The sequence below is a fragment of the Lepidochelys kempii genome, chromosome 9, assembly GCF_965140265.1.
Source record: "Lepidochelys kempii isolate rLepKem1 chromosome 9, rLepKem1.hap2, whole genome shotgun sequence".
NCBI lineage: Eukaryota > Metazoa > Chordata > Testudines > Cheloniidae > Lepidochelys > Lepidochelys kempii.
The window spans coordinates 27,461,830-27,485,593 of record NC_133264.1 but is presented as its reverse complement, the minus strand read 5'-3'; the positions used below and the strand labels follow the sequence as shown (position 1 = coordinate 27,485,593).

The 23,764-nt window shown below is 41.3% G+C and overlaps 1 protein-coding gene across 13 annotated transcripts in view; it reads left to right on the top strand.

Moving 5' to 3' along the window:
- MED12L (mediator complex subunit 12L) overlaps positions 1–23,764 on the top strand; it is a 321,153-nt gene that overhangs the window by 19,275 nt on the left and 278,114 nt on the right. For 12 of the 13 annotated variants that reach the window (XM_073359680.1, XM_073359679.1, XM_073359678.1 and 9 more), the window contains exons 3-4: positions 3,809–4,000; positions 6,560–6,719. In XM_073359680.1, coding sequence (XP_073215781.1) covers positions 3,809–4,000; positions 6,560–6,719 — 352 coding nt within the window. The remainder of the gene's footprint in view (positions 1–3,808; positions 4,001–6,559; positions 6,720–23,764) is intronic. The other variant, XM_073359681.1, reaches the window with a different exon arrangement.

Below are 23,764 nucleotides of genomic sequence, written 5' to 3'. Positions count from 1 at the left end.
TTTAAAGACAAGTGCAAAGTACAACACTTAGGAAGGAAAAATCAATGTAGAACTACAAAATGGGGAATAACTGGCTAGGTGGGAGTACTGCTGAAAAGGATCTGAAGATTATAGTGGATCACAAATGGAATGTGTCAACAAAATGACGCAGTTTGATAAAAAAACGAATATCATTCTGGGGTGTATGAACAGGAGTATTGTATGTAAAACATGGGATGCAATTGTCTTGCTCTGTTTGGCACTGGTGCAGCCTCAGCTGCAGTACTATGTCCAGTTCTGGGCACCACACTTGAGGAAAGATGTGAACAAACTGGAGAGAGTCCAGAAGAAAGATACTGAAATGATAAAAGCCTTAGAAAACATGTTCTCTGAGGAAAAGTTAGAAAACACTGGACTCCTTTAGTCTTAAGAAAAGAAGACTAGGTGTGGGGGTGAGAGGAATGTGATAAGTCTTCAGATATGTTAAGGGCTGCTATAAAGAGGACTCTGATCAATTTTTCTTCATGTCCACTGAAGTTAGGACTAGAAGTAATCAATTTAATTTGCAGCAAGGGAGATTTAGGTTAGGTATAAAGAAAAGCATTTGAATAGGCTTCCAAGGGAGGCTGTGAAGTTCCCATCATTGGAGGTTTTTAAGAACAGGTTAGACATACACCTGTTCAGGGATGGTCTATGTAAACTTGTTCTTGCCTTAGCACAGAGAGCTGGACTAGATAACTTCTCGTGGTCCCTTTCAGCCCTCTGTGGAAAAAAGGGTACTAAAAACTGAGTACTGTTTACTTGACATAATACCAGATTGTAACATTTCAACCTGAAAAAGGTAATTACTTTTTGTGTTCAGTCTTATGTTTTCATGGTTTATAAAGGCAAGAATGACTTTCTTTCCCTGTAGGTAATCATTGCTGGTGTAAAGACACCTGCCTTGTGGTGGGCCGTTAACTGGTCCAGCTGTTTACTTACTGCCAGGAAATACCTTCCCCATCAGCCATTGTTGCTGCTTGTTTGATTCTATTCAAATGAAGATTTTTTAAAAATGTAGTTTTGAATTGGATTTACTAAATCTTCACATACTTTTTTTTTTATGAAGAAAGCTAAGCAAAAATCAAAGTACTGTAAAGCTCAATAAAATATAAGTAAAAGTCTTCTAACATGATAATTACAGCTTATAACTTAATTTTTTTTTTAAAACAAGGTTTTTCAAAGGAAACAGAGAATTTCTTTTTTCCTCCTCTGTTCTCCTCCCCCACTTTACCACTGGGAAAGGAGGTGGGGGGGAAGGAATTATTTATTGATGGAAAAACTGAAGTTTCAAGCAAAATGAAAAAAATCTTGATGAAGTGAGCTGTAGCTCACGAAAGCTCATGCTCAAATAAATTGGTTAGTCTCTAAGGTGCCACAAGCACTCCTTTTCTTTTATTGCATTTGTAATTTTTAATAGAAAACATTTATCTTCAGGGCTGGTTGGAAAAGTGATTTTATTGTGATAAGTAATCAACTGTTTTGTACACAGAGGACATGTAGCTGTTTGGAGAAGCATAAATATCAAAATATGGTATTTGCCAATTTATTCTTTTAAAATATTAAGAGATGCATATACAAATTGTTTGTATTGACAAAATACTAGTGCATTTGTGCTACATTCTTGTGGCTTTCGTATCCTCTAGAACTGCTACCTGCAGGCACTTGCTGTGTCATTTACCCTTTAATTAGTCTTGCATTGAATAATATTGTACTGTGATGAGATCTTAACTATTCAAAAATACAAACTTAAAAAAAACAGTTCTGAGGAAATGCTCAGAGCTATTAAAGCTGTTTTATTCTACACGACTTAAAATGTGTTCAATGTCTATTTTAAAGCCTTTTTGCTGAAATTAAAACTTAACCACCTGGAAACATTCTCCATGAAGATTAAAAAGCCCCCCACAAAATGGTTTTAAAATATCCATCTATAATATCTTATGTTGTGATGAAATACTTGTTTTGAGATCTAAATAAATTTGGATAACTTTTTTTTTTTCTTTATTGCATCTTTGTTTTTCCTGCTGTTGGTAGGGCTGCCAATTTTAGTTGTACATATTCCTTGAGGTTTCGTCACATGACATAATCTGTAATTAAAGATTAATCTTTAATTCCTGGAGACTGCAGGACAATTCTGGAGGGATGGCAACCTTAGCTGTTGGTTGAACCTGAGATTGCTGAAATACTGTAAAAGGCAGTTCCCTTGAGCATTTTTGGCTTAGAAATAGGGCTGTCGATTAATTGTAGTTAACTCATGTGATTAACTCAAATTAATCACAATTAAAAAAATTAATTGCGATTTATTGGACCTTTAAACAATAGAATACCAATTGATATTTATTAAACATTTTTGGATGTTTTTCTACATTTTCAAATGTATTGATTTCTCTTCCAACACAGAATACAAAGTGTACAGTGCTCACTTTATATTTATTTTTTATTACAAATATTTGCACTGTATACGTTTGTAAGCTACACTTTCATGATAAAGAGATTGTACTACAGTACTTGTATGAGGTGAAATGAAAGATACTCTCTTTTGTTTATCATTTTTACAGTGCAAATATTTGTAATAAAAAATAATATAAAGTGAACACTTTGTATTCTGTTGTAATAGAAATCAATACATTTGAAAATGTAGAAAAAATCCCAAAATATTTAAATAAATGGTATTCTATTATTGTTTAGCAGCACAGTTAATCGAGATTAATTTTTTAGTTGCTTGACAGCCTTACTTAGAAGAAATCAAGAAGTATTGGAAATCTCATGAATCTATGCTTAAACATTTTCATATACATTTGAACCTTTATATGCTTATCTGTACCTTTTCAGGTTTGAATATCATCACTGATGATGGAAGGGAATTGAATACTGTCCTGGTCATAACTGAGGGCTTTGTCTACATGGCAAGATGCTGTGTGGCAAACCAGGGTGTCAATCCACAGTACTCTAGGTCGCTGCATAGTAATGTCCCACATGGACACTGCTACAGCACACTGAAAGTCCTGGAGTGAGGCTTAGCAGATTACGACTTGAAAATACAGTACACTAAGTCATTCACTGTATTGTAACCGTGTCCACGTGGGAAGTTACTGCATGGCAAGCTGGTGTGCTGTAGATTGATACCCTAGCTTGCTGAGCAGTAATTTATCAAGCCCATAGTTTGCTTTTAAGCAAAGGGTGTGTGTGGGGTGAGGGAAGGGGCATGCACGTGCACTCTCACACAACGTGCTATAATGATGAAAGATGGAGGAACAGTGAGAAATGTATTACTGTTAAAGTAGTTATTTTAGACTTGTATTATGGTCTCGATCCAGCAAAGGATTTAAGCACACTTTTAACTTTAAACATGCGAGGAGTCCTGTTAAAATGGGACTATTCATGTACTTAATGTTTAGAAGAATTCTAAATTCTTTCCTGGAATGGGCCTAAATTGAGGATCATGTTCTATTGGAGAGACATGGAAGTATGGGTTATAGTGTAATCATTGGAAATATGGTGTGCACTGCATTTTTTTTTAACTTTATCAGGCATCTTCAAGAGCCTTTCTTATTTACTGCTTGGCTCTGTTGGCCCTTATCTCCTATGACTAGTAATGGTGCTCTGCTGCTTAGCATAAGGAAACTCCAGCTCCGAGCTCCAGGGAATTAAAGTGTAAGCTCATTAAACTGATAGCTTAGACTAGAGTGATGACTACCTCTATTCAAATGGAAATCCTATGTGTGTTAATGTACAATAGATGCTTATTTACTGTGTTGTCTTATATTTGTGTTTTTTGTTTTTCCACCAGATTGGCGCTTATTTTAGCAGCATATTAGCAGAAAAGCTAAAACTTAATACTTTCCAGGACACAGGAAAGAAGAAACCACAAGTAAATGCCAAAGATAATTATTGGCTGGTTACTGCTCGCTCTCAGAGTGCAATTCACAACTGGTTCACAGATTTAGCAGGAAATAAACCACTGACTATTTTAGCAAAAAAGGTATAAACAGATTTTCACTCCCTTTTTTAATGTTCCTTGGATTTTACAGAGTTGGAGTATTTATGTAATACTTTATTTATATTAACCAATGCATATTTCTGCATTTATTTATTAAAAAGTGACTTGATCTCATTCTGATCACAAAGTAGGCTTTCTTTTAATTGTATAATAAGGGTGTAGGTGGATATGGACAACTCTATATACATCACGTGGGGAAATGCTTTTTTTCTCTGTCCTGAGATGTATAGTAATGGGAAAATTGGCATACTTTATAATTGGGGTCCCCACTGAAATCAATATGATTTTGCCACTGACTTCAATGGGAGTAGGAGGATGCTTTGAAATGTTTGTTCTTGTCTTTGTATCTTCTCATTCAAAAGAAGAGGCAAGATTCCCAAATACCATCTAAACTGTAAAGTTGTTTGTGCAAATTGCCTTACTTCTCTTTGGCTATAGTTAACCTTGGGTAACGTGTATACACTTTATTTAGATGTTTTCTGTCTCAGTGCAAGAATTCTGCTCTACAGAAATTTCTCATAACAAAATAGGAAAGTGTTGGAGGTTGATGCAGTATTGAGAGAAACACCTTGCTTTTACTCCCACCCTCTTGAATGCCCTTTATATTGACACCAATACGTCCTTACTATCTCTTGTAAATTATTTTCCTTTCACCATTCTTACTCCTAAGATCTTGCTCAGGTTTGAGCTTCCAGCAGCTCAAGGATGGGGGAAGACATTTTGCTTCTTTTCAGGTTTCTTTCAAATAGCATGATGTGTCTGAAAAAAGAAGTGTGTGGAACTAGGAAAAAATTCTGTCAAACTCTGATCAGTTAGGAATATTGAGACAATCAAGACAAGTGTCAGTGTGGCTATGGAAATCTTACACTGTGCTTGAGATGGAAACTGGAACCAAAATAACTAAATTGGTGTCATTAGTTATTTTGGTGTAAATCTGTCTGTGACAATCTTATTGTGGTATAAGAGTGACCTATGAGTTTAACAGGTTTCAGAGTGGTAGCTGTGTTAGTCTGTATCAGCAAAAACAATGAGGAGTACTTGTGGCATCTTAGTGACTAACACATTTATTTGGGCATAAGCTTTCATGGGCTAAAACCCACTTCATCAGATGCATGGAGTGGAAAAAACAGAGGCAGGTGTATATATGCACAGTACATAAAAAAATGGGAGTTGCCTTACCAAGAGGGGGGTCAGTGCTAACGAGACAATTCAATTGAAGTGGAAGTGGGCTATTCTCAACAGTAGAATACCAAGGGAGGAAAAATCATTTTGGTAATGAGGCAAATGTAATCAGGGTGGCGCATTTCAAACAGTTGATAAGAAGGTGTGAGTAACAGTAGGGGGAAATTAGTTTTTGTAGTGACCCATCCACTCCCAGTCTTTATTCAGGCCTAATTTGATGGTGTCCAATTTGCAAATTAATTCCAGTTCTGCAGTTTCTCATTGGAGTCTGTTTTTGAAGTTTTTTTGTTGAAGAATTGCCACCCACTTTAAAGTCTGTTATTGAGTGTCCAGGGAGATTGAAGTGTTCTCCGACTGGTTTTTGAATGCTATAATTCTTGACATCTGATTTGTGTCCATTTATTCTTTTGCGTAGAGACTCCAGTTTGGCCAGTGTACATGGCAAAGGGGCATTGCTGGCACATGATGGCCATATGATATGTTTTTTCCACTCTATGTATCTGATGAAGTGGATTTTAGCCCACAAAAGCTTATGCCCAAATAAATGTGTTAGTCTCTAAGGTGCCAGAAGTACTCTATAAATTTAAGTTACATTGAGATATAGTACTCTTATTCCACAATAAGATTGTGCACAGTGAGACCTAAGCAGAGCTGTGAGTTACACCAAGTTTGGTTCTGGTTTCTGTGTTTCCAAGGCCTACGACTAAAATAAATAGCATAAGAATATATACCATCCATTGCCAGGAGTGAGTGTTTTACAATAAGAGCTATGTTCATTATCAACCAATAAGGTTAATTTCTTAACTTAAAAAAATGTTAATCTCAGAAGTGGTGATACTGAAAGGATCCTTTAGACTATATTCTTGCTTCCTAGTAAGTGGCCAGGACACTTAAATGTCTGAACAGCTAGGATAATTGACCTGCCAATAACACCACAAAGGGATACTAACATTGTCATGTGTCTAGTAACACAGAATGGACCACCACTGTTACTGAACACCTGTGAGATACTGTATGAAAAAATGCTATCAGTCAATGTCAAAGATCATGAAAACAGCCATTATTATACCAGGGACAGCAAGCTGAGCATTCACGCTTTACTCCACAGTATGAGTTGCTTTGAAAAAGTGTTAAATGGATATGTTTTCCTCCCTAGATATTGCTTCAAAATGCATTACAAAATTATTCCACATATATGCAAAAAGTTAGATGATCTCCTGAGTTTATGGATTAACATAAAATATACTTCAGAAAGAATTTTAGAATTAAATAGTCAAGGTCTATAGAAACCCAAGTTGGTTTCCTTACAATTGGTTACATTGGATTTGCTATAGTATTTTATTTTCTGTTTCATTCTAGGTTCCTATTCTCAGTAAAAAGGAGGATGTCTTTGCTTATTTGGCAAAATATTCTGTGCCACTACTGCGAGCAGCATGGCTGATCAAGATGACCTGTGCCTACTATGCTGCTGTATCTGAAGCTAAAATTAAAAAACGTCAGGCTACTGATCCAAATATTGGTAAATGAGCAAGAATTCTCATGTCTAACTGCACTGTAATAGTTGAATGGAACTGTTCCTTCTGTTCAGTGTTCTGGGGTTGCTAGGAAAGTATGTAGCAAAGATTCATTGATTAGTAGGAGTCTTATTTTTTTTCCATTTAGATTTCTATTCCCCTGGCCCCCACTCCTCCCGAAACCATCAAATAATACAGAGTGCTATAAGATACAAAATATTGCCCCATCCAATTACCCCTCCACCTGTCAAATCAAATCTCTAATCACTTTAGTGAAAAGAATATAATGTATTTTAATCATCTGCTGGTGACATTCATCCCAGTGTAGAGAGCTCACCTAGGGGCCTATCCATTCAAGTTCCTCTTATTATGAAGTTAAAGGCTTAAATGGCCAGAGGTCCTTCTATGCTAGGATGAATGTCATCCTGGAGTGAATTGAGCTGTTACTTTGAAAAGCCTGGAATTAAATTTGAAAGTTTATATTTGAGGCATAATTGTATTAAAATGATTGTGGGAGCACTTTTCATTTCACCAGTGGGGTTGAATGCTACCTTCTGGCACCAAAAAGTACTGGGCCAAGTACTGAATGTACCATGGATGTGAACATGAAAATCTAAAGAGCTTTCAAGAACAGTGAGAATGGCATGCTCTTTCAAGAGAGATGGGGAATTTGTTATGTCTTCCTGCTGAACTCCAACTTGAAAACATATTTGTAGGCTGTTCAATGCTGGAGGGATTACATTTCATGTCAGATTTTCTGTATGTACAGACAGGTTGGTTGCCTGATCCAGATCTGACTTGTATGTCTTTCTCAGCGTTGTCAGAATAGTTAAGTGTGAGCTGTCTGGCGCAGGGACTGTCTTCTCCCTTCCTTGTGTGTACAGTGCCTACCAGAATGGTGCTGCTGATTTGTGGTTCCTAGGTACTACCAGAACATAAATAATAATTGGAACAAGCTTCATCCTGGGGGAAATATGCCATTTTTCTGATCTGATATATTGCTAAGTCATTAGTATGGTCCATCTCGTTCCCGCTACCCATTTTCCATTTCCTCTGGGCCCAGCCCACCATTCCCACTGCAGATCTCTCTCTTCTGTTCTCTAGCACTATGTCCCTTATCTAAATCCTCCCTCTCTAGCTTCTTCCTGCCACTGTTCCTTGTTTGTGGGTTTGTACTAATTTATTATTTGTATTATGATAACATCTAGAAACCCTAATCAAGAATCAGGGCTGCGTTGTGCTAGGTGCAGTACAGCAAAATGACAAATAAAAAGAAAATCTAGGTATGAGACAGGACAAAATACAGTAGAACCTCAGAGTTACAAATACAAGAGTTATGAACTAACTGGTCAACCACACATCCCATTTGGAACCGGAAGCACACAATCAGGCAACAGCAGAGACAAAAAAGAAGAAGAAGAAGAAGAAGGCTTTCTTCCGGCAACTCTCAGAAGTTACTAGATCGCAGGCCCTGGTTCTCATGGGAGACTTCAATCACCCTGATATCTGCTGGGAGAGCAATACAGCAGTGCACAGACAATCCAGGAAGTTTTTGGAAAGCGTAGGGGACAATTTCCTGGTGCAAGTGCTGGAGGACCCAACTAGGGGCAGAGCTCTTCTTGACCTGCTGCTCACAAACTGGGAAGAATTAGTAGGGGAAGCAAAAGTGGATGGGAACCTGGGAGGCAGTGACCATGAGATGGTCGAGTTCAGGACCTGACACAGGGAAGAAAGGAGAGCAGCAGAATATGGACCCTGGACTTCAGAAAAGCAGACTTTGACTCCCTCAGGGAACTGATGGGCAGGATCCCCTGGGAGAATAACATGAGGGGGAAAGGAGTCCAGGAGAGCTGGCTTTATTTTAAAGAATCCTTATTGAGGTTACAGGGACAAACCATCCCGATGTGCAGAAAGAATAGTAAATATGGCAGGCGACCAGCTTGGCTTCACAGTGAAATCCTTGCTGATCTTAAACACAAAAAAGAAGCTTACAAGAAGTGGAAGATTGGACAAATGACCAGGGAAGAGTATAAAAATATTGCTTGGACATGCAGGAGTGAAATCAGGAAGGTCAAATCACACCTGGAGTTGCAGCTAGCAAGTGATGTTAAGAGTAACAAGAAGGGTTTCTTCAGGTATGTTAGCAACAAGAAGAAAGTCAAGGAAAGTGTGGGCCCCTTACTGAATGAGGGAGGCAACCTAGTGACAGAGATTGTGGAAAAAGCTAATGTACTCAATGCTTTTTTTGCCTCTGTCTTCACGAATAAAGTCAGCTCCCAGACTACTGCACTGGACAGCACAGCATGGGGAGGAGGTTACTAGCCCTCTGTGGAGAAAGAAGTGGTTTGGGACTATTTAGAAAAGCTGGACGAGCACAAGTCCATGAGGCCGGATGCGCTGCATCCGAGAGTGCTAAAGGAGTTGGCGGATGTGATTCCAGAGCCATTGGCCATTATCTTTGAAAACTCATGGCGATCAGGGGAAGTCCCGGATGACTGGAAAAAGGCTAATGTAGTGCCCATCTTTAAAAAAGGGAAGAAGGAGGATTCTGGGAACTACAGGCCAGTCAGCCTCACCTCAGTCCCTGGAAAAATCATGGAGCAGGTCCTCAAGGAATCAATTCTGAAGCACTTGCATGAGAGGAAGGTGATCAGGAACAGTCAGCATGGATTCACCAAAGGCAAATCATGCCTGAGTAATCTAATTGCCTTCTATGACGAGATAACTGGCTCTGTGGATGAGGGGAAAGCAGTGGACGTGTTGTTCCTTGACTTGGGGAAAGCAGTGGACGTGTTGTTCCTTGACTTTAGCAAAGCTTTTGACACGGTCTCCCACAGTATTCTTGCCAGCAAGTTAAAGAAGTATGGGCTGGATGAATGGACGATAAGGTGGATAGAAAGTTGGCTACGTTGTCGGGCTCAACGGGTAGTGATCAATAGCGCCCTGTCTAGTTGGCAGCCGGTATCAAGTGGAGTGCCCCAAGGGTCGGTCCTTGGGCTGGTTTTGTTCAATATCTTCATAAATGATCTGGAGGATGCTGTGGATTGCACCCTCAGCAAGTTTGCAGATGACACTAAACTGGGAGGAGAGGTAGATATGCTGGAGGGTAGGGATAGGATACAGAGGGCCCTAGACAAATTGGAGGATTGGGCCAAAAGAAATCTGATGAGGTTCAACAAGGACAAGTGCAGAGTCCTGCACTTAGGACGGAAGAATCCCATGCACCGCTACAGACTAGGAACCGAATGGCTTGGCAGCAGTTCTGCAGAAAAGGACCTAGGGGTTACAGTGGACAAGAAGCTGGATATGAGTCAACAGTGCACCGTTGTTGCCAAGAAGGCCAGTGGCATTTTGGAATGTATATGTAGGGGCATTGCCAGCAGATCGAGGGACGTGATCATTCCCCTCTATGCGACATTGGTGAGGCCTCATCTGGAGTACTGTGCCCAGTTTTGGGCCCCACACTACAAGAAGGATGTGGAAAAATTGGAAAGAGTCCAGTGGAGGGCAACAAAAATGATTAGGGGACTGGAACACATGACTTATGAGGAGAGGCTGAGGGAACTGGGCTTGTTTAGTCTGCGGAAGAGAAGAATGAGGGGGGATTTGATGGCTGCTTTCAACTACCTGAAAGGGGGTTCCAAAGAGGATGGCTCTAGACTGTTCTCAGTGGTTGCAGATGACAGAACAAGGAGTAATGGTCTCAAGTTGCAGTGGGGGAGGTTTAGGTTGGATATTAGGAAAAAGTTTTTCATTAGGAGGGTGGTGAAACACTGGAATGCGTTACTTAGGGAGGTGGTGGAATCTCCTTCCTTAGATATTTTTAAGGTCAGGCTTGACAAAGCCCTGACTGGGATGATTTAGTTGGGGATCGGTCCTGCTTTGAGCAGGGGATTGGACTAGATGACCTCCTGAGGTCCCTTCCAACCCTGATGTTCTATGATTCTAAGAAGAAGAAGAAAAAAAAAGAAGATACAGTACTGTAAACTACTAAAAAAAGGAAAGTTTTTAAAAAAAGATTTGACAAGGTAAGGGAACTGTTTCAGTGCTTCTTTCATTTAAATTAAGATGGTTTAAAGCAGCATTTTTCTTCCGCATAGTAAAGTTTCAAAGCTGTATTAAGCCAATGTTCAGTTGTAAACTTTTGAAAGAACAACCATAACATTTTGTTCAGAGTGACGAACAACCTCCATTCCCAAGATGTTCATAACTCTGAGGTTCTACTGTAAGTGGGCAAAAAGTACCAAATGGGTGTCTGGATGAGATAATATATGAACAGAGTTTTTACCAGATAAACAGGATTTGATGGATACCAAGTCAAGTTGTTAACCTCCACGGTTTAAGGAAAGCATTTTTTAATTTAATATTTAAAGTTTAATACTGAATGTACTTTTAAACAGTTGTTAAATGTAACTGAAGTACATCTCCTTTGCTGCTGAGTGTACCTGGTAAACCCTGACTTTCTGATTTAAGTGAAATGTCACTTTAAATTGGCAGCTCAGAACTGTGCCTTGGAATCCAGCATCAAAGAGACTAAAACTAAAAAATATTTAGCCAGTTTGGAAGTTGGAGAGTTTGCAGATTGTTAGGGATGAAATAATATGTTTACAACTCTTCCAGTACCTGAAATTAGTGATTCCCTTCTCCCGCCCTTTATTTATAATGTAAACCATTAAGTTAAAGCAAAAGCTCTTTGTTTTTCACCATCATATTACAGCACTTCTGTGTCCCTGCTATGAGCACCTGTAGGCTGTCATATCTTGCTAATATTTCATGCAAACATTTTTTCAGTTACTATTTGTGGGTTTTCAGCCCCTAAACTTTGCTTTGATTAACACATTTTAAGCTAGACAAGCATGTTTTTCATTCTTTAGCAAAAATCTTAGACAACTTAGCCCTCTAATGGGGATGTACAGAAATAAGTATCTGACCCAACTTTTCAAAAACTCTGAAAGTGTTTGTATTTTGGAAGTTATAAAACCGTAGTAGATAGAAGCAAAGAAACCTGTGGTGGTGCTGCATGGTGCTAGCATTGGTAATACTAGGTGTGCTACTTTATTTTCCAACCTGCATAACCTGGGGCTTCAGATTCAGAGTCAAACCAGGAAGGAGGCAAACTGAGGGTGCTGCGTATACAGCATTGTTTTTTGGAAACATTGCTGCTCATGCCAAATTCATTAACAGAAAAGAGTCAATTGATTATAAACTAATCAACTTGATTATGAAATGGACATTGCATTATAAAATACATTAAAAGAACATTAAGATTGCAAAATCCAGCACTCAGAAGTTAGGAAATGCCAGATCTGAGGTTAACCATGCAACATTAATTTGGCCTTTTAGTGCATATGCATTATGATACAGTCTTTAAGTACATGATCACAGACTCTCTTTTCCCCCACAGATCCCAGGGTCATTCAGTGCAGAGGATGATAATCTAGACACTCAAAAATGTTTGATCTAAAATATTAACATCTGTGGTTTTGCCCTAGGTTTTGGCCTAAAGTAAATTTTGTGTCATCGGACAAATGGTAGGAGTGTCTAGATTAGTATTTTAAAACTTGTTAGTTAATTGGCAATCAGCTAACTTGTGTTAGAACAGGAACAAAAACTCTAGTCTGCCTACTTCTACTCATGCTACTACAGCATCCAGGCAAAGGGATATGAAATATAAAAACTAGAATTGTTTCCTATAACTGAAATATTAATGATTTTTTCTGTAAAACATGTGGCATATACCAAATATATGGCATTTTGATATGCGATAAAGGTTTTAATAGTGCTTTTTTGGGATAATCTGTATAACTCACTCTTGGCTTTGGCAGTCTCTTACTAATACATCCACGCTAAACTGATGCTGATAAATCTTTTGTACCACACATATACGTTGTTTTGGTGTCTTCTACAAGTGTGCTCTGAGAAAAGTTCAGGACAGAAATGTATCCTTGCCCTCAGTACATATCACAAATCATTGAGAGAAGTAATCTGTGACTCTACAAGAGCTGGTCTTGTGTCTCAAGAGATGAAAGGCTTGTGCATTAACCCACTGTGCCAGCCAGTGAGGCACAAGTAAATGTGGATTTACTGGCAAGATGAGTTTTCAGGTTGCATTTATATCTTATTAGATAGAAATTGGGTCTTTGGAGGACAGTCTACTGAGGGATCATAAATATTTGAGTTTAAAATAATTATAATGAGAGTATTCTGCAAGTCCATATTTTCCTCTGAGAACCTTAATTTTATGTCTGTCTTTGGAAATGGGGCTGATTGTCAGTTTACCATATTCTGAGCACAGCTGGAGGATGGTAGGTGCAAAGGAGCAGTGTGCAACAACCCCAACCCCAATCCCAATCCTGGGGCTGGTTCTGAATCAGCTGGATTTTCAGTGTAGGTTAGAGAAGCTTGAGGGCTGCTCTAAACAAGGTTTGGGTGGAAACATCATTTAGGGATGAATTTATTAAAGGGGAAACTCTGTATGCTAGTAAAGAGGATAGGAAAGAAATTGGTAAACTACGGATAGAAGCTAGTGAGAAACGGTCAACTATAAAAGAGTCCCACTTAAACATAACACATGAAGGCAAATAACTAAATATTGACAAAATTGTACAAGCTCATGTGTACAAATGCTAGAAGTCTAAATACTAAGATGATGAACTAGAGTGCTTAGCATGAAATTAGGATATTGATATAATAGGCATGGAAACTTGGTAGAATGATGATACTCCGTGGAACACAGTACTATCAAGGTACAAAATATATAGGCATGACAGTGTAGGTCCTGGTGGTGGGGGATATGTGAAGGAAAGTATGGAGTCAAATAATGGAACCATAGAATCTCTATGGATAAAAATTCCATGCTTGAACAATAAGAATGTAGCAGTAGTACTGGTCTGGATGGTGACGGTGATTGTGAAATGCTCAAGGAGATTAGAGAGTCTACAGAAGCAGACAATGCAATAATAATGGGGGATTGCAACTATTCTCACATTGACTGGATATATGACCTCAGGAAGGGATGCAGAAATTAAATTTCTAGACACATTTAAATGATTGCTTCTTGGAGCAGCTAGTCCTGGAACTCACAAGGGGAGAGGCAGTTCTTGACTTAGACCTAAGTGGAGCACAAGATCTGGTCCAAAAGATGGATAAAACTGAACTGCTCAGTAATAGCGACCCTAGTGTAATTAAAATTGTGTCATTGTAGGGGAAAAATACCAAAGAAACCCACCACAGTAGCATTTATCTTTAAAAAGGGGAACTATACAAAAATGAGGAGGCTAGTTAAATGGAGATTAAAAGGAACAGTCACAAGGGTGAAATGCCTGCAAACTGTACAGAGGCTATTTAAAAACACCATAATAGAGGCTCAAACCAGATATATCCCAAATAAAAAAACAGAAAGAGGACCAAAAAATGCCACTCTTGCTAATCAGTAGAGTAAAAGAGGCAGTTAGAGATAAAAAGTCATCCTTTTAAAAATTGGAAGTCCACTACTAATGATGCAAATAGAAGGAGGCATAAACTCTGGCAAGTCAAGTGTAAAATATAAGGCAGGCCAAGAAAGAATTTGAAGAGCAACTAGCAAAAGACACGCAAATAGCATATTTTTTTTTAAAGTACATCAGAGCAAGAAGCCTGCCAAACGGGGCCACTGGACGATTGAGGTACTGAATCAGTGTTCCGAGAAGGCAAGACTGTTGCGGAGAAGCTACATTAATTCTTTGCATTGGTCTTGTGTGCAAAGGATATGGGTGAGATCCCCATACCCATTAGATCCTGTGCTAACATAGTGTGCTTGTACTTTCAGAAAGTCTTTGACAAGGTTCCTCACCCATATGCTCTTAAGCAAAGTAAAGAGTCATGGGATAATAGGGAAGGTCCTCTCATGGATCAGTAATTGGTCAAAAGATAGGAAACAAAGGGTAGGAATAAATGGTAAATTTTCACAATGGAGAGAGAGAAATAGCAGGGTCCCCGAAGGATCTGTACTGGGACCAGTGATGTTCAGCATATTCATAACTCTCTCTTCACTGTTAAGATCATTTAAGTCCAAAGCTGACTGAAGAGTTACAAAGGGATGTCACTAAACTGGGTGACTGGGGCAGCAAAATGGCAGATGGAAATTTGGTGTTAAGTGCAAGGTAATGAACCTTGGAAAAAATAATCCCAGTTCTATGTACAAATGGATGATATCTAAATTAGCTGTTCACTCCAAGATCTCTCTCTTCAGTGGTATCCTGGATAGTTCTCTGAAAACATCTGGTCAATGTACAGCGGCAGTCAAAAAGGTGAACAGAATATTTGGAGCCATTGGTAAAAGAATATATGATAAGACAGAAAATATCAGAATGTCGCTATATAAATGCACGGTACACCCACACTTTGAATACTGCGTGCAGTTCTGGTCGTCCAGTCTCAAAAAACATCTATTAGAATTAGAAAAGGTGCAGAGAAGGGCAACAAAGATGATGAGGGGGATGGAACAGCTTCCATATGAGGAAAGATCAAAAAGACTGGGACTGTTCAGCTTAGGAAAGAGATGACTAAGGGGGGGATATGATAGAGGTCTATAAAATCGTGAATGGTGTGGAAGACCATGAAAAGGGTGATGTTGTTTATCCCTTTGTGGAACACAAGAACTAGAGGCACCTGATAACATTAATAGGCAGCAGGTTTAAAACAAAAAAAAAGGAAGTAGAGTCACACAACACGTAGTCAACCTATAGATCTTATTGCTATGGGATGTTGTGAAGGCCAAAAGTATAACTGGTTCCAAAAAATTAGATAAGTTCGTGGTGGATACGTCCCTCAATGGCTGTTAGACAAGATGGTCAGGGACATAACCTCATGTGCCAAGTGTCTCTAAACTTTCAATGTCCAGAAGCAGGGACTGGATGACAGGAAATGGATCACTTGAAAGTGCCCTCTTCTGTTCATTCCCTTTGAAGCAACTGGCCCTGGCCCCTGTCAGAGACAGGATACTGGATTAGATGGACCATTGATCTGAGCCGTATGGCCATTCTTATGTTCTTATGCTAGCTGCCAAGGTGCTGTTCTGGTGTCTGAACATCATTAGGGCATATGGAAACTGTGTCTGAGCCCTCTCTTTCAAGGGCTGGGATGGATTTACCTAGAGAGCCTCTTGCACTGGAGGGATCCACAACTAGCCAGATTTAAGTCTGCCTTCTACCAGGAAAAAAGGCACAAAGCAGGCATAATCTGTCCAGTTATTTCCCTTTGGGCTAGCATTTTTAAAATGCAAATCCTAGATCTGTCACTGTTGGGGAAGATTGGGACCTGATAGGATGTTGACAGCTGGGATAGGCAGGCTGATGATGCAAATAACATAATGGGAAATCTGTTTTCCTCAACCACTGTGTTTTCTTGGAGGCTACCACACTCACTCCTGCCTAAGGGTTTAGGTGCTGCTGGCTGTTCCTACTCGCTTCCTTTAGGGCCCAGCTTTGCTGTTTATAAACCTAATTTGTCTGCTTTTTCTTTCCGCTGGCTAATTGAATTTGCATGGCATAATAGCAGTATATTTATAGAACATCCCATATTGTGCCTCTTAACGTAAAACATGGCAACCAGCTTAATTCAATGGAGAAGTGGCTGGAGGAGAGAGCAGGGTGTAGCGAGGAGGAGAGGTGGTGCATCTTGGAACCATCACAGACACCACTGGATCCAGCCGCAGCAAGGGATATCGTAAGTGCAGGGAGTCTAACTGTCTAGCTCTGTAGGGAACCTAGGGCAAAACCCAGTTCTGCAAGAACCACTGAGAACATTTGCTGGTGGATTGTCCCTCCAAAGAAAACAAACAAACAAACCCCAGAAAGATATTTGGGAACCCTAATCAGGTCTTTTAAGGAGTATACTTGAGTTTTGGCAGCCTATTTGCTGCCCTATTTGTCAGTGCTTCTCAATTTTATATATATCTGCTCTTTTCAATAGCATACAGAACTTTCTCTTTCAGCTTGTTTTTCTTTCTGTTGAAAGAATTAAACTATTTTTTTTTGTTTACTTGGATGCTGGTAACATGTTGCATTAGATCTAGGACATGGGGAGAAAGAGGCAGCCAAGCAGGATGCAATTGTTCATCTGCAATTTTTTCCAAATCTGAAACAGCTCATGTGCCACACCTGTGAAGAGTGTTTTCTGGATGTGGGGTGTCGGAGAGATTATTTTGCACTGTAGCATAGATGTGCCTTGATCTGTCCCACCAAATCTTGTAGCTTATTCTGTCTGGGACTGTGGTCAGGCCATAATATGGGCCAACACTAAGGGCATATCTACACTTGCAAAGTTACAGCGCTGGCAGTTACAGCACTGCTTAGAGAGAGCAGAAGGAAAATTGCTGTTGTGTGTTCACACTGAGAGCTGCCTGTGCAATAGCATGTTCACGTTTGTGGCACTTGCAGCGCTATTCAGAGCGGTGCAGTCTGGGCAGCTATCCCACAGAGCACCTCTTTCTCTTTTGCCCCTAAAAGGTGGAGGGAGTCGCGGGGCATCCTGGGTCCTGTCCCAATGCCCCGTGATGCATTGCTTTGCATCCCATCACTCCCTGTCCTTCTGTCCACATTTGGCACCATCTTTCAACGGTTTGTGTGCTGCGTGCCCTGCCTCTTTCGGGCTGCAGGAATGGATCCCAAACTGCTGACCAGTATGCTGCTCACATTGACCAACACGTCACAAGTGGTAGTGGAGTTATTCCTTAAACTACAAAGGCAAGAGGAGTGCAACATTGATCTCACCACGTGTAGTAGCTACGACACGAGATTGCTTGTGGCATTCATGGAGGCGCTGACCATAGTGGAATGCTGCTTTTGGGCTTGGGAAACAAGCACTGAGTGGTGGGATCGTGATGCACATCTGGGATGATGAGCAGTGGCTGCAGAACTTTCACATGAGGAAAGCCACATTCATGGGACTGTGTGATGAGTTTGCCCCAGCCCTGTGGTGCAAGGACACGAGAATGAGAGCTGCCTTGTCACTGGAGAAGCGCGTGGTGATAGCACTGTGGAAGCTGGCTACTCCAGCCTGCTACCAATTGGTCGCGAACCATTTTGGAGTGGGAAAGTTGACTGTTGGAGTTGTGTTGATGGAAGTGTGCAGGGCCATTAATCACATCCTGTTCCGAAAAACTGTGACTCTGGGCAATGTACGTGACATTGTGGATGGCTTTGCACAAATGGGCTTCCCTGACTGCAGAGTGGTGATAGATGACATGCATATTCCAATTCTGGCACCAGACCACCTAGCCACTGAGTACCTTAATCGCAATGGGTATTTCTCAATGGTTCTCCAGGTGCTTGTGGATCACGGTGGGCGTTTCACAGACATTACTGCAGGCTGGTCCTGAAAGGTGCATGATGCATGCATCTTCTGGAACACTGGCCTGTTCAAGAAGCTGCAAGCAGGGACTTTCTTCCTGGACCAGAAGATCACTGTAGGGAAAGTCGAAATGCTCATTGTGATCCTGGGAGACCCTGCCTACCTCTTAATGCCATGGCTTATGAAGCCATACATGGGGCAACTTGACAACAGCGAGGAGCAGTTCAACAACAGGCTGAGCAAGTGCAGAATGACTGGAATATGCATTTGTCCGTTTAAAAACCCGCTGGCGCTGCCTCTATGGGAAGCTGGACATGGCTGATGACAATATTCCTATGCTTATAGCCGCGTGCTGTATACTCCATAATACTTGTAAAGGGAAGGGTGAAAGCTTCACTTAGGGCTGGACTGCAGAGGCTCAGCACCTGGAGGCTGAGTTTGAACAGCCAGGGACCAGGGCTATTAGAGGGGCACAGCGTGGGGCCATAAGGATCAGGGATGCCTTGAGGCAGCAATTTGAAACTGAAAGCCATTAATTTTTGTTGCTATGCTCGAGATTGCAGTGCTTGTAATGCTAGGAGGTGATTGGTGCACATGATGCAAGAAGGGGCCTTAACATTATTGTATGTTGCTTTGCAGTGCTCTTTTTCGCTTTCACTTAATAGAATAACGATTGTTTTCAAACAAACACAACTCTTTTATTAAAAGACAACAACTGGAGGAAAGAGTCAAATGAAAGAATTCATCAGCAGGGAGGGGAAGGGGGTATGGAGGGAGGGAAGTTCTCAAGGGGAGTCGTCATCCTGGGACAGCTACAGCTTTGAGTATGTCCAGGGATCATACCCAACCTTCTCCTTTGGAGTACAATGCACCTGGTACTTCAGCAGGGCCAAACTGCAGAGGGATGGGTGTTGAGTGCAGTAGGTAGTGGGAGTCCACATTGTTGGACTGTGAGGGGGGAGGAGTGGAATGCTGCGGGTAGAGAGTGGAGCCAGGATGTTAATAAGAGTGTGTTGGCGGTGTCCGGGGAGGCACATGGGAAAGAGTTTTGTGACAGAGGCTGCAGGGGAAAGCAGGTGCGGAGCTGCTCTGTTTGAAGACCTAGTATCACCTGGTCTCAAGTATCAAGTGTCCACTTGGTGCTCCATAACTGTTAGGAGCTGCTCTGTGGCTTCTTTCTGGTGTACTGCCTTCTTGTTTCGGTCCCTCTTCTCGCTGTCTCACTGCTCCTTCAATTCCTGTTTCTCGGCGGCCAAGTGCATCATAACCTCACGCAGAAAGTCCTCTTTAGTTCTTCTTGGACGCTTTCTAATTCTCCGCAGCCATTCTGTTGCTGATAAGGGAGGCTGTGCTCCCAAGGTCATCTCTGTGAAGTTCAATTGCAACATTTTACAGAAGCAGTATTGTTTGCAACACAGACAACAGTGATTCAGTGCTTTAAAACACAGCCAGTACTCTCACACCTGTCAATAACTGGCTGACCCCAGGCAAGCACTCATGAGCCACAAGAGCCCCAAAATGGCGAGTAGCCTCAGGGGCAGGTAGATTGCTGTTCCCGGACCCTACTAGACACTGGGCACGTGGCACTCGGGTAGAGCCAGTACTGTAGCGGGGGCCTGATAATCATTCCTGTCCCCACACTTTCCACAGGACGTGATCATTTTGGAAGATATCTTGCTGCTGAGGGTGAGCAGGGAATCAAGGGATGGTCTTCTCCAAGCCTGCAGCTTCCGCCCTGGTGCCTATGCAGCTAGCCTGTGTGCAGCAATGGTCCATTTCTCCTCACCCCCCCGGTCACTGCAAGGTGGCGCAGGAAAGTTATTGTTAATGGGGAAAGAAATGAAGCAGCTCTGCCGAGGAGCCTGTGGCAGCGGATTGCCCAGTATCTCCACGAGAGTTTCCTGGAGATTTCTGAGGGAGATTCCCATGAAGAGAGGGAAGTCTATCAACAGTCTGTTCTGCCACTCAGACTAGGCAAGCGGTGGGAGACAAGTCTGCTTCCTGCAACCCTCCTGTCCCCAACAACTTGCTTCATCAATTCCCAAAATCAGATCCACTTACCAGGGGCCTCCTCTCCAGCGAAGTATCCACAGGGGCCTTCACAGTGGAGGAGGGGTCGCTGCCAAGTATCGCGTCCAGCTCTTTGTAGAACCGGCAGCTCGTGGGCGCAGCACTGGAGTGGCAGTTTGCCTCCATGCCTTGTGGTAGGTGTTCCGCAGCTCCTTCACTTTGACCCTGCACTGCAGTGTGTCCCGGTCATGGCCCCTTTCTGTCATGCATCGTGAAACCTGTCTATAGGTATCATAATTCCTGTGGCTGGAGCACAGCTCGGACTGGACAGCTCCTCTCCCCAAATGCCGATGAGGTCCAGCAGCTTGGCATTGCTCCAAGTGGGGGATCGCCTGGTGCGTGGAGCAGGCATGGCCATCTGGAAAGATGCGCTGAGACCACTGTACGCATCAACGAGCGAACAGGAAGGGGACTTTCAAATTTGCAAAGGAATGTACGGGGTGGGGCTGACAGTTGGTCACCTGAGGGCAGGGCAGTAGAGTTCAAACTGATGACCAGAGAGGTGAGAATAGGTATTGTGGGACACCTCCTGGAGGCCAGTCGCAGCGCTGTAATCGACCAGGGTGTCTACACTGGTACTGTAGCCCCAGTGCAGAAAACTGTACGCCTCTCGGCGGAGTGGGTTTTTTTTTTTCCAGTGCTACAACTGTGCAGTTTCTGTGCATTAAGTGGCTTGGCAGTGTGTACACCTCGGAAGTTACAACGCAGAAAGCTGCTTTACTGCACAGAAACTTGCCAGTGTAGACGTGGCCTGACTCATCCACTGAAGTTATTCCAAGGCCGCTTTTTCTTCCAGCTTCTTGTATGATACTCCACAAAGTAACCTGTAGTGTGCATAGAGCGTTCTGGAAATGCGAAAGAGAAAGTGGTGCTTTTGTCATTCAAACAAGTCCAGCAAGAAAAGTGCAAAACATGGGCTCAGTCATGCAGCCCTTAAATCATGTGAGTTGTTTCCCTGAAATGACATACGAGCTGTAGGATTTATTTTTGTAATGACTGTTACTTGGCTGTTTCTGTCATTAGAAAGGATTGTGTCACAGGATATGACACATGCTGAATGTACAATTGAACTGGGAAACACAAACAAGCAAAACAGCAAAGTAACATGAGAACACACCAAACAAAATAAAATCAAATCATATTTGCAAAAAAACTGCAAACTTGAACTGACTTGTTATAAGTACCAAGTATTTTTGTGTAGGATCCCCTGTCCTCCCCTCCTGTGCACATTGGGATGTTAGTTCCTTGAAAGTGAATAGAAAATTCCTTTTAATTAAAAGAAAAAAGAGAGGGCACTCTTAAAATTCCGAATCATTAGTTAGATATCATTAGATTAAAAAGGAGTTTTTTCAAAACTTTGCATGTTTCGTGCTGTAAGAAAAGCAAATCTGGCTCTAGGCAAGGAAGTATACTTTCAAGCTGCTGGACAAGGAGTTAGGCCCATATGGCATCTACAGAGGCTGCACAGTTCAGTTAAAGGTACAGAAAGATTGGAAGGACAGGATACATATGCCTCAGTGTAAACGCTAAGCATGGGGTGAGAGGATAGGAATTTTTGAGTTCTGATTGTAGCTCTTTCACTTACTGTCTGGATGACCTTGTAAAGTCATTTAATCCCCCGTGACACTTTCTCCACCTGTAAAACATGGGTAAAGATACTATTACTTCATTATTGAAGTGCCCAGAGTGCATGCAACACAGCATAAAATGTGGTCCCTGCCTGAGAAATTTACAATCTGAAAAAGACAAATGAAACATGCTAGAAATCCCAGGAGAGGGATTATTCGAGCATATATATATTTTAATTTAATGTGGCGATGACATTTGTACTGTCATGGACTGGGTTTGAAAGGAGTGAGATGCCTGGCATACTGGGAATAGGCTGTGGGGTCAGCAAGGGAGAAAGCATGAAGATGAGAGGAGATGTGGGGAGAAGTGAAGTAGGATTTATGAGTAAAGGTGATGGTGATAACTAAGAACAGCCAGGCAGAGGAAGTTTGAGCAGGACTAGAAGGCAAGCAGGGCAGTTGAATTTGGGTGGGGGTAGATGAGAGGAGGTCTTCAGTGGAGGGATTCAGGGTGAGGTGACATTGTCCAAGTGGCAGGGGAATGTTTATTTTAGTAGTTGCATTCTAAATGGAGTGGAGGAGAGCAATACAGGAATGGCGGAGGGCAGAAAGATGATGCTTGAAGTATTCAGGAGGATAATCAATGCGTGGACAAGCACTTCAGCCGTAGGCACTAGAGTGGAAATTTGGAGATATTGGAAAAGTGAGTAGGATTTGGTAACTACTTGGATATTGGGGAATAGGAATGGAGAGGAACTGAAAATAAGAGATTGTGAGCTTGGCTGAAAGAAAGGGTGGTCAGTCGCAATGGAAAAAGAAAGGAGAGAAAGTAGTGCCTAAGAAGAAAGAAATTAGGAGTTCTTTCTATCATATGTGGTAGGGGGGTTGTGAAGATTGCTTAATGTTTGTGCTGTGATTTGAGATACAGAGTACAGTAGAAATGGCAAATAGTTACAGCATTACTAGTTCTAGATGAAAACTTCATCATATTGCAGGTATTAAAGGGGGGAAAACAGTCCCTTAAGAGGATCTCATGTTCTGTGAGACGCACAGACTTTAACCAAACTCTAAAGATAAAGTTAGAGAAACTACCAACATTAGAAAATAGGAAAACTAAGTTATCCAAGCAGACTTAACTCTTTCCTCATCCCTGCTAACCTTCTGTTCTTTCCACTGTCACATCTGGATTTTTGGAGAATGTTTCTTTGTCAGGACTTTAAGAGGTTTTTGCAGCCTGTGGCAGTTTGGCTTTTTCACAAAGTGAATTATGGCAGCCTGAAAAAAGCCATCTTTAAATCTGAACAATTTTTTTTTAAGTTGTGTGACAGTGTTGTAAGGTTAGTTTAGGATTGGATAATGTATGACTATATAATACTATTGCAGCCGTTACTGTGACTGTATGTTAACTGCATATTAGTAGCAGCAAACTCCCAAAGCAATAAACTTGAGCTCCAGTGGCAGAAAACAGTGTTGTGTTAAATTAATAATCCTTGTTCAGGAGTCTAAATATGAAAACAGGTGAGAGCAATAGGCGAGACACTGAGGAACTAGAATGTCACGAAAAAGGTATAGATTCAGAAGGGGAAAAAGCAATGTTTACAGTGTAATAATCCGTGTATTTAATAGAGTGGCTTTAATGAAAGCAAATGAAACAAAGTTAAATTAATCTAGTTTAGTTGAAAGAAAAGGAGTACTTGTGGCACCTTAGAGACTAACTAACAAATTTATTTGAGCATAAGCATTTGTGAGCTACAGCTCACTTCATCGGATGCATTTTTCCCCCCCACTGAATGCATCTGATGGAGTGAGCTGTAGCTCACGAATGCTTATGCTCAAATAAATTTGTTAGTTAGTCTATAAGATGCCACAAGTACTCCTTTTCTTTTTGCGGATTCAGACTAACACGGCTGCTACTCTGAAACCTAGTTTAGTTGTGCATTTGGCAGTTAGGACCCAGTTTGCATCTCATCCAAAAGATGGGACCTTTGGCACAGTGCTGTCTTGCAAGAGTATTGATTTAGTACTGTCACAAACAGATAAAGGTCTCCTACTGAACTGGCAAAATGAATGAGTTGTGTTGT